At 41.3% G+C, this 13,245-nt stretch overlaps 1 protein-coding gene across 8 annotated transcripts in view; it reads right to left on the bottom strand.

The window, feature by feature from the left end:
- BRSK2 (BR serine/threonine kinase 2) overlaps positions 1–5,663 on the bottom strand; it is a 215,428-nt gene extending 209,765 nt beyond the window's left edge. For 7 of the 8 annotated variants that reach the window (XM_056526827.1, XM_056526826.1, XM_056526821.1 and 4 more), the window contains exon 1: positions 5,065–5,663. In XM_056526827.1, the coding sequence (XP_056382802.1) occupies positions 5,065–5,158 (94 nt within the window). In that variant the 5' untranslated portion in view covers positions 5,159–5,663. The remainder of the gene's footprint in view (positions 1–5,064) is intronic. The other variant, XM_056526828.1, reaches the window with a different exon arrangement.
- Between the last annotated feature and the right edge of the window lie 7,582 nt (positions 5,664–13,245).

Below are 13,245 nucleotides of genomic sequence, written 5' to 3'. Positions count from 1 at the left end.
TTGCTCATTCTGGGCTTAGACGTCCATGGGGAGGTCCTGGAAGGCCGTCACTCACTGATTTGTACCGCCCATTGGACTCCTAAATCTTAAGTGAGCAGATGATTAGGCAAATGTAGCTCTACTAAGTCTTTTTTTCCACCAAATGATATATCATTCTGCTCAGCTCTTCCCGCTTTATTAAATACTGCCTACAAATTTGACTGCAATTTCAATGTGACAGGTTTCCTTTACAATATTTGATTTATTTAATTTAATTTTTATAAAGCTTTCTGGCTGACGCGCACAAATTCAGTACAGTAGGGACATATAAAGTTCTGCAGTTGCCATATAATGGCTCTGCACAAGACGGAACTTACATGGAATTATCTTTGTGATTTTGCTGAAAAGATTGCAATGTTTTCTTAGCATTAATGCAGTTCACACAACAAATATAGGCATACAACACTGTTTGTGCCATTAAAACAATATACATCTGAATGGAACCCAGAAAGAATACATTATGATAAAGTAGGAATCCAAAACAACTCACGGTTGTGGATACTGCTGTGAACATACGTCACAATGCAGATATGTGCGTCATAAGACAAATTATCTCTATTGTATCGGAACCTGTACCTCCAGTTTATTGGTAGCTTGACTAGAATATTAGAAGACATTTCAATTAAATGGTGCAACATGAAACCCTCGCATTGGTTTTTGTCATATTATATAAAGCAGGTCAGGGGTTTAATGTTGGTTGGGACTTATCATCTCTGACTTGTCTAAATGCATATGCTATTTCATGGGATATTCAAAGAGGCTGCCAAACACATCACATGACACTTATCTCCTGGTGATCTGACTGGAAAGGTGCTCAAAGTGTGCAAGAAATATTATCATTTCTCTCATAGACTATAATAGAGAGCGACTGTGAACAGCTGGCCAGCCCTCCCGTGCCCGGTTCTACCTTACTTGCAGTGTGGATGTGTACAGTGGAGGACATGGACAGCCATTCTAGTACTTATTGAACATCTTATTGTTATATCCCATAACTTGACCATCATCATGGATAACTGGTGGCTTTTCCTATGGAATGGAAGTAAAATCACTGATGTCCATGGTTTCTAGCATGTTCACATTGGTAGGGGAGTAAGCAGCAACCCTACAGTAGCGGGGGCGGAACGACAAGAAATTCTTGCAATAAGAAGACATTTTCTTTTAAGTAGTTAGTGTATGAGCCATTGGTGAGATGTAACAATTATCACTAGTGGCCTCTATAGGATGGCCAGATGAGTCTCCTTCTACACATTTATGACCGGCCTAAATAATTTTAGCCGCTTATTAGATTAAATATACCTGCAGTAAATTTGGGATTGTGTTGGGAGCTGTTAGCAACATGTGTCAGACTTCCTGGGCATAACTCAATTGACACATATACCAGGCAGGCTACTAAGTGCTTGTTCACATCTGCATTAGGCATTTCCCCTCCTTTGCTCCGACATAGGGGCAGGGCTATAAAAAATTACGGAACCAGATGATGGAGCGCATAGCGCCCAATGGATTATATTGATTATATTGGGATCTGTCTGGTTTCCCTAATGGTCTACAGCATGCTGCGCTATTTTTGACTTTTTATGGGATGTCAACAAGGGTCCTCATATCATTATAGTAAGGTTGTGGTCAACTTTTAGTGTCATTCCATTTTCTGACAGCTTTCTGTGGCTCTTTGGTCACAATAGCTATTCTGCTGTGCCATGCTATGTAGTAAAAAAAAGATCAACCTGGCAGACCCATTATAGTCAATTGGATCCATTACAAAATGGCCTATCATGGAGATGTCATGGCACTTGTAAAAATAGGTGACGTCACTAATTATAATAGAGTCTTTGGAGTTTACTTAAGCTTACTGTTCTATAATACCTATGTATCTAAGATTATATTAACAAATGTCTATCTATAGATCTATCTCATATCTATCTATCTATCTATCTCATATCTATCTATCTATCTATCTCATATCTATCTATCTCATATCTATCTATCTATCTCATATCTATCTATCTCATATCTATCTATCTATCTCATATCTATCTATCTACTGTATCTATCTCATATCTATCTCATATCTATCTATCTTACTCATAATCACAATCTACATTTTCTCCTACTTTTATTTATTTATTTATTTATTCATTCAATTTATCTATGAACCTCACTAACAATTAATCTATCTATGAATCTGTCAATCTATGAATCTATCGATCATCCTCTCTCTGCCTCAGTGTTTCCCAAGCAGTGTGCCTCCAGCTGTTGCAAAACTACACCTCCCAGCATGGCTGTCCAGGCATGCTGGTAGTTGGAGTTTTGCAACAGTTGGAGGCACACTGCTTAAGAAACACTGTTCTACCTATTTATCTATCTATCTATCTATCTATCTATCTATCTATAAATCTGTCATTCTACAAATGTGTCAATGTGTATGAATCTATTGATCAATCTATCTCTCTATCTATGAATCTAGTTTATACCTATCAATGTACATGTATTTATCTCTCTACCTATTTATATGTCTAATTATAAATCAATCTTTGAATCCATCTATAAATCTGTCATCCTCTATTTTATATATATATATATATATATATATATATATATATATATATATACACTTATTTCTCTTTCTATTAAACTACCATCTTTTATCCATCTAGCCATTAAGTTTTATATATATATATATATATATATATATATATATATATATACACACACACACATATGTATAGCAATACTATCTGCATACAATTATAAAGTATAGAAGGTTGTGTGTACCTAAGGCCTTTATTTGTTCTAAGACGCACAGGGTGGGTGTGTGTACATATCAGGCAGAGGTAAGAGGTGTATCTCAGAGGCGATATGTCCTGACATATTGTGAGTGTCTCTGTGCGGGGGGAGTGGGTCATCTGCCTTTGTGTGTTAGCTGACAGAAGGGGGGCATATGGATCCTTTTCCCATTGCCCGGGAGCCTCAGCGGAATAATCCCCCCCAGGCTAATTACACACCGGTCAGGCCCAACACCTGCTTCTCCTTCCACCCAGTAATAAGACACATAGCTAGCTGTATCCTTCTATATCCTAACCCTCCATGGACACCACACATGCTCCCTCCACCAAGGCTTTGAGAATGGGAGCTGTGGCTATTGTTCCCCTGTATGACGGATGGCAACACGCAAGCATGCACGCTGCCAGCACTGTCAAAACCGGAATTTACCCTTATGTTGCCACAATGTATACCACAGACCGTAATCTGAAATCACAAGATGACCCAGCTTTACCTCTGGGACAGGACAGGCCATAGTAGGAGTGAAGCCGGTCTCTGGTTGATGTCGTAAGCAGCAGTGCCTGTCAATGAGAGCTGTCTACACACAGCCTGCACATCTGTAGTCAGGAGATTATCTGGCCTCCTAATTTAATAAAGTCTAAATGCTTTTAACACTGGTACAATGCCTATACTGCACAAAGGCATGTCAGCGGATGATCTATATCTACATCTATACCTGTCAATCACTTCAAGGACCTCTACGTCGAAAGCCAGCACTTTAGGAAAGTTTAGCATCCACACAGGGCTGCTAGTATCATTCACAGATATGTATATTAACCTTGTTAGAGGATCCCAGGCCTTGACACAGCAGATCATGACCAGGGGGGCAGACATTTTCCTGAATTTCCTATAAGCCAACCTCAAATGGCTGATAACAGGGAGCAATAGTTATGTTCAACTGTACAAATCTCCACTGTAGACAATATAGACACAGTATTGATTATGGGGCGGATTCTTTTCCAGACTTCCTGTCAGTCATTCCATCTGGTTGAAGAGCACTACGGTCAGCTTGTTCTTAACCTGAACTGGCTGACACCAGAAAACAATAGATCACATTCAACAACACAGCCATTTTTGGGTAGGGTTTCCTTAAGAAAGCTTGGTGTTGACAAGATTTAGTTAAAGAAGGTTAGCTAACGGTAAGTTGTCAGACCATGCTGGGAATTGTTGTTCTGCAATATAGACCTTTTGGGAAGAAAAGAAAGCTACAGAGCAACATAAGAATGAAAAAAGTTGACATGGAGGGTTGGCTGGGGACGTAACTCATTGCACATCAGAATCCTGTAAGCCTATATCATTTCTAGGAGGTTCATCTATAAAACAAATATGACTGCAATAAAATAAAATAGTGTCCCTGGTGCCAGTAAGGTTCATACTGTCCTTAAATGTAGCTAACCCTGAAAGGTGACAAGCTGCAGCCCCTATATTGTCACTACTCATGACAAAATAGCCTGCGAGCAAACAAAGACAATTGTGAGCTCTCTCCCAGGTCTGTGCCCCACATCCCAAGCACTAGACCTGCACAATCTAAGGGCATTACACAACAAATGGCAGAGCAGTTCCCAACTGCAAAGCACGATTCCCTATAAGTGCATAATCCGGCGTAAATCCAAGAAAGATTTTGAATGCTGATGAATTGCAACACTACATAGCAAGATCTGTAGTAGAGGCTGTGCTGTCATATGCATGCATGACAAAGTTTCCAGCAGCTGCCAACATATTGCAAGTGCATTTCTAAAGCTATCTGAAGATAATCCCAGCTATGAAGCTACAATGACAGTGCAGTTCTATAGATGTATTTTGTGACTTCTCCTGCCCTGGGTTATTAGTCAATAGGGTAAGGACTGTGCAGTCTAAATGACATGTCACTAGGTGAAGTATCACTGCTTGTCTAGCTTTGTCCTCTCTTTGACACTTTTACAGTGCTCCTGTCCCATGATATGTAACATTTTGGACTCAACTATATATCTTTTGATTCAATAACGCATGTCTCCACCCCACTCCAGCCCTGGTGAAACCAACCAGGCCCATAAGCCTCCACCTGCTGTCTAGGGAACCTAGCCTGCAGGATTTTATTGGTTTATGTAAAAGGGCATTTTCCTGCACCATGAAGACCATTTCTGATCACAGGTCCTCCCACGGAATCATGGATTGCTCCCACCCAGTACCCCCCCCCCCCACTACATCTTTGTTTCCGGCAGTACTCACCTGTCTGCCCCTTTCCCAGTGTCTTCTCAAGCCGGTATGGCCCAACATACTGCATGTGCGGTGTTCCACCTCCATCTTTCCCAACCGTGGTCATCTTCTCTTCTCTCTTTCCACTGGGATCCAGATGCAAGGAAAATCCTCAAGAGAAAAGGGGGGAGGAGGGCTGGGGTTGGAGAGGGAGGGGGGATGGCTGTCTCTGCTTCTTCTCCCCCCCCTCTCTTGCTGGATAAACCTGTCCGTTCTTGTGACGCCCAACTGAGATCCTTTTGGTCCTCACCATCAATAGAGACTTGCTTTTTCTCTCCGTCTTCCTGGACCTTGTCGTACGTCCTGTCTCGATGCAGAGCTCCGGTGAGACTGGATGGAATGAATGAAACAAAAAGAAAAAAAAAAAAAAAACACACCCCTGTGGTGAGAAAATAAACCCCCCAATACACCCTCCCCTTTTTTATGCAAGGGAAATATATAATGCAGTAGTGTAGAAGGTAGGTTGGGGGAAGGGAGGACAGTGTTAAGGTGCAGGGAGCATGGTGTGGATGCTGCCGTGTTACATACAAGCAGCTCAGCAGGGACCTGCTGATCAATCCTCACGCTCACTGCTTAGAGGTGGGGAGTGAAGGGGGGGCATGCAGCCCTATGGAGCCGGGATGTTATCCAGACAGCCATTGGTGGACGCAGAGCTGTGTTCTGGTTGGTGGCAGAAGGATGCATTTTAATTGGACTGAGAAGGGGGGTTACCTTGTGTGTAGGGATGTGTGACTGTGATTGCAACATTGTATCTTAATGTGTTTTGTGTGCAAAATCTGTGCAATTAAATTTGTGCAAAAAAGAAATTGAATTACCCAGAATAGAAAGACTTGCACGTTGCCTCGGCAGTACAATTAATGAATGCTGTTCTTTGTAGTAACATAGTAACACTGAATGGATACAAGGTAATGATGTATGACATTAAAGACACACAGGACATTTCCAGATATTTACAGAAAGACTGATATCGAAGAATTAGACAACTCCACTCTGGAGATTTATTAGGAGATACTGGGGCTACTGGGCATGCACACACGCCACTGAGCATAGTTAGATGTTGTTTTTATGTCTTATAATTATAAAAGCATGTATTGATTTTTCAGTAGGAGGCAAAGCCATGCACGCACATATTATTTCCATATCACTGCCCTTGATACAAATGTTCCTTACGACTCCCTCAAGTACTTGCTGCATCTGCTCTGTGCTGCTGTTTTCCCGGCACTATACGTAGAAATCCATTCAGCTAGGCTAGGGTTACAGCTGGGCTTCTGTAAGTTTTGTTTCAGTGAATGAACTATATGAACTGTAGCAAAGGTCATATCCAATGCAACTGATTGCTTATTCAATAGACCAGAGCGATTTTTCTATATAGATATGACAAATGACCCAAAATTGCTTAGACCGGTGAATGACCATTTCACCTGGAGCGAAGATACAGTTTGCTGCGCTAGTGCTGTATAGAAAAACTCTGAGCAAAGCAGACCGGTACATACCGTATAACCTCCAGATGTTTCAATGCCAGATACACAGCATAATTCATTGTAACAATGTGAGGGATGTCATTTAGGCCCTGTTCACATCTGCAGCGTCAATTCCTTTTCTCTGTTTTGTCATAGAAGCGGGAAAATGAAAATAGCAGAGTGGCAGATCTGCCATAAGACGGACACCAACAATGTCTGACTGACCCCAATGACTTATAATGGGATCATCTGGGGTTATTGTGGTGTTGTCATTATTTTGAGGGGTATGAATAGCGCTACTCTTTCCATCAAATATGATAGAATTCGCAACAGAGCCTTCAGAGGCAACAGCCTTACAACTGACAAGGTATTGAGTCCACAACCACTATGTTTAGTGTGAATGGAGTGGTGGCTGGGTATGTGAACCTCTGCTTCACTCACTGGTTGTACAAAGGACATCTCTTCTTATGATCAGTGGGAGTACCCCCCAGTGATCAAATAAAAAATAATACTTTTAATCTTTGGTTAATCCCTTTAAAGCTTTTATAAATGAATTGACAAGTGGGTGTTACGATTGCCCTTGTCAATAGGGTTTGTCTCTATAAAGTCTGACACTCTCAGTACTCATTGGTTAGTGTCAAAGTGTAGGGACATCCTTTACTGACAAGGTGAATGGTAAGAGCCATTTACTTAACCCCTTAGTGAACAAGAAATTTTCAGTTTTTTGCCTTTCATTTTTCCTCCTCGCCTTATAAAGGTACATTGACAATACAGAATGTCCACACAGAGATATTCCGAATGGAGATTCTGTCTGCATTGGGGTCCCGCAGAAATCTGTAAGCACTAGGGTTGCACAGAGTGATGCAGTCACCAGAATTCCGCTGAAATAATGAACATGTTCATTCTTTTGCCGTAGTTTTCTGCCAAGTTAATTCTGCAGTGTAAATGGAAAACCCATACTATAACCTACAAACAGCACTGTCAGATATCATGTAACAACCACCTACAAAACTGACAGTACAAAATCAAACTTTATTAAAAAGTTGCCACAACAGTCCAAAAAGACAAGGGGTCCTCGTCTTTTTGGACTGTTGTGGCAACTTTTGAATAAAGTTTGATTTTGTACTGTCAGTTTTGTAGGTGGTTGTTAAATGGAAAACCCATTTAAAGGGGTACTCCACTGGCCAGCGTTCGGAACGTTTAGTTCCGAATGCTGTGTGCGCTTTGCGGGGGTCGACTACGCCCCCTGAATGCAAGTCTATGGGAGAGGGCGTGGTGGCCGTCACGCCCCCTCCCATAGACTTGCATTGAGGGGCGTGGTGTGACATCACGAGGAGGGCGTGGACGATCACCGTAGTGCGCACACATCACTCGGAGCTAAATGTTCCAGACTAGTACTAGTGCCTCATGTCTCCTAGTGCCTCATGCCTTTAAGAAATGAGGCACTAGCTGCCATATACCTGCTGGAGAGATTCCAATGTCTGATGCTGCTGTGTTGTTAAGTGTGCAATTGGTGCCTCATGCCTTTCATATATTGTGCCTCACATGAGCTTTGCAGGGAAAACAGTATAAAAATGCATACATTGAGCATAGTATATAAATAAATGAATGAGGGGGCAGAGTGCATTATAATGGATTTCAGGTGGGACAGTGTCTTTTGAATTTCTGGGTGGCATGGTTTCAGGGACAAAAGTATGTGGTAGTTTTGACTTCAGAGGGTACAGGCCGACATTTATCAATGAGTTTACACCTTTTTTCCTCCGTACAAAAGGCGCTATTTTGGCACGCTGTGTGTTATTTTGCGCCTTTTGGTGGTAGAATATTTTAGTCATTCCAGATGTTTTGGAGTAGCAGTACACGCTTTTCAATTCAGCGTATGCCTTGAACTGAAATTTATGAACTGCACCTTTTTGTAAAAAGGCGCAAAAAAGGCGCAAAGCCACTGAAAAGTGTCTAAAACTACACCATTCCAGACCTGGCGTAGCTTTTTAGTGTATGTGAAGAGAGAAATTTAATAAAATGTGACCTGCACAAAATTTATCAAATGCTTTGTGACCATTTAATACATTTGGTGCTCCTACACATTACCAGCACACACAAAAAGGGTGTAAAAAAAGCTTCACTTACACCTACAATGATAAATGCTTCACTTACACTTACAATGATAAATGCTTCACTTACACCTACAATGATAAATGTGGGCCACAGTGTATAGCAGTGTTATATTCAGGGGGCTAAGTGTGTGGGAGTATTATATTTAGAGAGTACAGTGTGGGTGGTAGTGTTTGGAAGTATTATATTCAGAGGCACAGTATGTGGCAGTATTATATTCAGGGGGCACAGTGTTTGACAGGGTTATATTCAGAAGGCACAGTATGTGGAAGGGTTATATGTATTATTGCCTTCATATAGAGGATGAGGATCTGCTGACAAAGTAAGTAGCTAGTGATGCCTGGGCGTCAGACTCTGCAGAGCGAAGATGTAGCTGGAAGTCATGACGGTTTAGACCAGTGCTGTAGTCACTTGTAAATTTGGCAATTATGGTTAGTGAAACAACAACTCCCATGATACCCTTTCCACTGTGTAGCTCTTAATGGGCAAAATGTAGTTTCAAATGGCAAAAACTTATTAAGCACCTCCCCCATACTTGGCAATAGGTACATCATATATGAGAATAGAAGTAATTTTGCATGGTGCATTACACCACAGGTGTTCATCACGCCAAACAAGGAACCTGTTAGAAAACTGAATCTCATCCTGTGTGTGTTTGTATATATATATATATATATATATATATATATATATATATATATATATATATATATATGTGTGTGTGTGTGTATTCGTTTTATAATTGCAACCCTCTACGTTTATCCTTGGCCCCAGTGTGTACCCCCCCTTTCTCCTCCCAATATGAAAGCTGCATATGCCACTGGTCAGGAGAGCTGACAGATCCTCTCTAAAGGAGATATGTCATGCATAAAAATGTATCCCTTAAGCTTTAGATCGAGGGGGATCCGATAGCTGGGACACCCGCAATCTCCTGCACAGGCCCTCTGCTCTCTTTGGGAATGTGGCGTGCCGGTCCCCGCACAAAGCATCTGCCGACTTGCCCCCCTCCATATATATCGTCACCTCTCTCATAGAAATATATGGAGGGGACGTGTTGGCCTCCGCTTCATGCGGGGGTCTTGACACTCCATTCCTGGGAAGAGCAGAGGGCCCATGCAGGAGATTGCGGGGTTCAAGCAGTCGGACCACCTGCAATCTAAAACATATCCACCCCTTGCGGATAGGGGATACGTTTTTATGCATGATACTTCTCCTTTAAGCCAAGTGTTACCATCTGTGTCCAAGCAAAGTATGACTAGACCAGCATCAAACCAGTGGATCAGGCTCTGATACAACAGTGGCCCCTAAGGTTCACCAGAAGACAACCTACTTGAAGCTGACTTGGGCCAATCATTTACCAATAGAGTTATTTCCTATTGGTTGATACAGAAGTAATGAGACCTTACTGATGTTTCCTCTGTGTGCACTGACCATGCAATGTTTATGGTGCAGATAAAAGTGGATGTGTACATGTTCTGTACAGAACACCTACATTATGTATCTCCAGCCTTAGTATTTTAAAGTGAGGCTCCACCTTCAGTATAATCTCTTCAGTGGGTGAGTTCTGATGATAACCTGCAGTGCTGATGGCAATATTACTTCTTAATCCACCAGTAGGATACAAGATCTAGAAGGCAATAGTAATAAAAGTAAGAAGATGCCTGTTCTCCTTAATGTGTTTTAGAGTATCACATGTATGGTGCCAGGCAAAATTAAAGAAATGTGAAGTAATATCATCAATGTGGAGCGCACATTTTCTTGAATACAGTCAGACATCCCTTTGGCTGATAACAGGGACCAATAGATTGCATTCTACTGTACATACAGCAAATATAGACAGTTTAGACTTTGGGTTTAGTATCCACGCAGAAATGCATTTCACTGTCCTTTAGTATACTTCATAATATTCAGCCACTATATCCTACTGTCTTATTGTCTCTAGTACAAACCTCCCATAATGAACAGTATGCATACATATGTAAACTTGTTTTCTCATGTTACAGTGTCTTAGGTATCTTCTTGTCATGTCATATCTACATCTCTGTAACATTATCTCTATGGTCAGTAAATGTCATAATAAATAGTGATTCCCCGCATATTTCTATAAAAGACTGGGTGCCTTATGCACGTCATTAATGATATTGATACATGAAACCCAACAACAAAAACTATTCATCCAGCGTGAATACACGTTGCCTGGCCTTATATGAAATTCCGCCCCCTGATTTCCCCACAATATTAGCTCTCCGGATACATCTGACCTATTCTTCATCCAAATTCCTTTCTTGCTAGAATGGAAGAGGAAGAATAATTCTTTTCTCTCAGCATTGGTATAACAGTGACATCAGAATTATACATTTTCTGCTTTAGTGATTACTTAGAGCAAATTCATGACTTTCTTCTAATCCTGCTCATAGAGATATATATATATATATATCTATATATCTATATATCTATCTATATATATATATATATATATATATATACATATATCTCTGCTTCTAAATACTATCATGGTTTTGTTAGATTAACTCTATAAAGTGGTGACAAGGTGATTTTAGTGCTATTACTGCCCGTGAGAGCCCCCTCAATAGTGCACAGTTATTTCTCATTTTCTCCATTTCAGGGGGCAGGACCAGAGCTGGCCTGTTTGCCATTAATACTCCTGTCTGCTGTGCAATGACATAGTGCAGGTAAACGTCCACTGGACTGAACAGGCTGGCACTGTATGAGACTGAAGACTTGCACAGTATAGCACTATACATGGCATGTGAATGGAGACGAGGGTTAATGCAAGGTGCTATGTGTGCAGAAATTAAAGAAAGATTACATTTACATTACATTACAAAAGTCCCTGATTGTTAACATGTGCTGCTGTGGTGATGAAGACAAGCCAAAGAAAGGGGGGTTAAATTCAGGAGGCAGCACTGTGTATGTAGTGAGAACACAAGTATTTACATAAGGGACAACTTTATAAGTGGTCAAAAACAAACAGTAGGATGCTCTGGAGGAGGCTGACAGGCTCTGGATGCATGCACACAGTCTCCCTCTCCCCTGCAGAGCATTATCTAAAGGTAACCCTCACTTCCTGTGTTCTGGTCTCTTTGCTGCTAGAGAGGGAATAAATCTAATAACAGGCAGTAGACAGCAGTTTGTAGGAAACCTGGTTGCTAGTCTTTATTGTTTTTTTCCTCACCCATCAAATGAAGAGAACTTGATAGAAATGACAGTGACCATTTAAAGGCTATAGACATCTTTGACTTGAAAAAATAAAGGAGTTGTCCGGTGGGAATAAACTTTAAGCTATGGGTAGAGGCTTACTACTAAAATAAAAACAGCTTATACATACCTTCCTGGCTCCCCGCAGGTCTCGTGCCAGGGTGCCCAGTCTGCAGGCCAGTGTCCCTTCTTCTCCCTGAGCTGCAAAGCGTCGTGCCTGCAGTGACATAGCTCACAGTGCTGCTCCCCCAATCACTTACTAAGGAGGGACACCATGACCAGTAATTGGCGGAGTGGTACTGTGCATGCACATCCATGGCACTGGGAAGGTATGCCCTGACACCGGAGACCTGAGGGAAGCCAGGGAGGTACATATAGGCTGTTTTTATTGTAATAGCAAGCTTCTGCTCATAGGTCAGACCACCCCAGCACACGAACTCAAAGGATTCATACCAGTACACCCATCCATATCTACTGGGTGTACTTTGTTGTTGGACCTGAGGAAGGCACGAGACAGTGCCGAAACACTTCGTCCTAACTGTCAAAATAAATTATTTATTGCCCTATGCTGGTCTGAGTCTTCGTTTATGTCCTTCAATCCAAGCAACGCCTCCAAGACCGTTTTTTCTTCTTGTTTACTTGCTCTGCTCATAGGTGAAAGTTTATTCTCACTGGACTATTAAAGGGGTATTCCAGGCCAAAACTTTTTTTTAATATATCAACTGGCTCCAGAAAGTTAAACAGATTTGTAAATTACTTCTATTAAAAAATCTTAATCCTTCCAAAAGTTATTAACTTCTGAAGTTGAGTTGTTGTTTTCTGTCTAACTGCTCTCTGATGACTCACGTCCCGGGAGCTGTGCAGTTCCTATGGGGATATTCTCCCATCATGCACAGCTCCCGGGACGTGACATCATCATTGAGCAGTTAGACAGAAAACTTCAGAAGCTAATAACTATTGAAAGGATTAAGATTTTTTAATAGAAGTAATTTACAAATCTGTTTAACTTTCCGGAGCCAGTTGATATATATATAAAAAAAGGTTTTGCCTGGAATACCCCTTTAAGTTTCAGCCTGTAGTCTAAATTCATCCATTCATTGTTAGGTGTGTGTGTCCAGGGTGCTGCCTTCACTAGCTTTCTTGTATCTGCACAGCTTTACTGGTGTACTGAATTTATCTCTTTACTGCCCATGAAAAATCTTTCCTGGCTTACAGACACTTATGTCATGGCTTCAAAATCTAATTTCTGCTATATGCATACAAATTGTGTGCAGGTGCGAGATTTGGAAACAGGACTTGGCTTCCAGCTGTCAGTCAATCAAGGAGGGGCAAGGATAGGAGGGGAAGCGAGGAGGCTTTCCAG

Source organism: Hyla sarda, chromosome 6 (genome assembly GCF_029499605.1).
Source record: "Hyla sarda isolate aHylSar1 chromosome 6, aHylSar1.hap1, whole genome shotgun sequence".
Taxonomy (NCBI): Eukaryota; Metazoa; Chordata; class Amphibia; order Anura; family Hylidae; genus Hyla; species Hyla sarda.
This window is presented reverse-complemented; position numbering and strand designations above follow the sequence as displayed.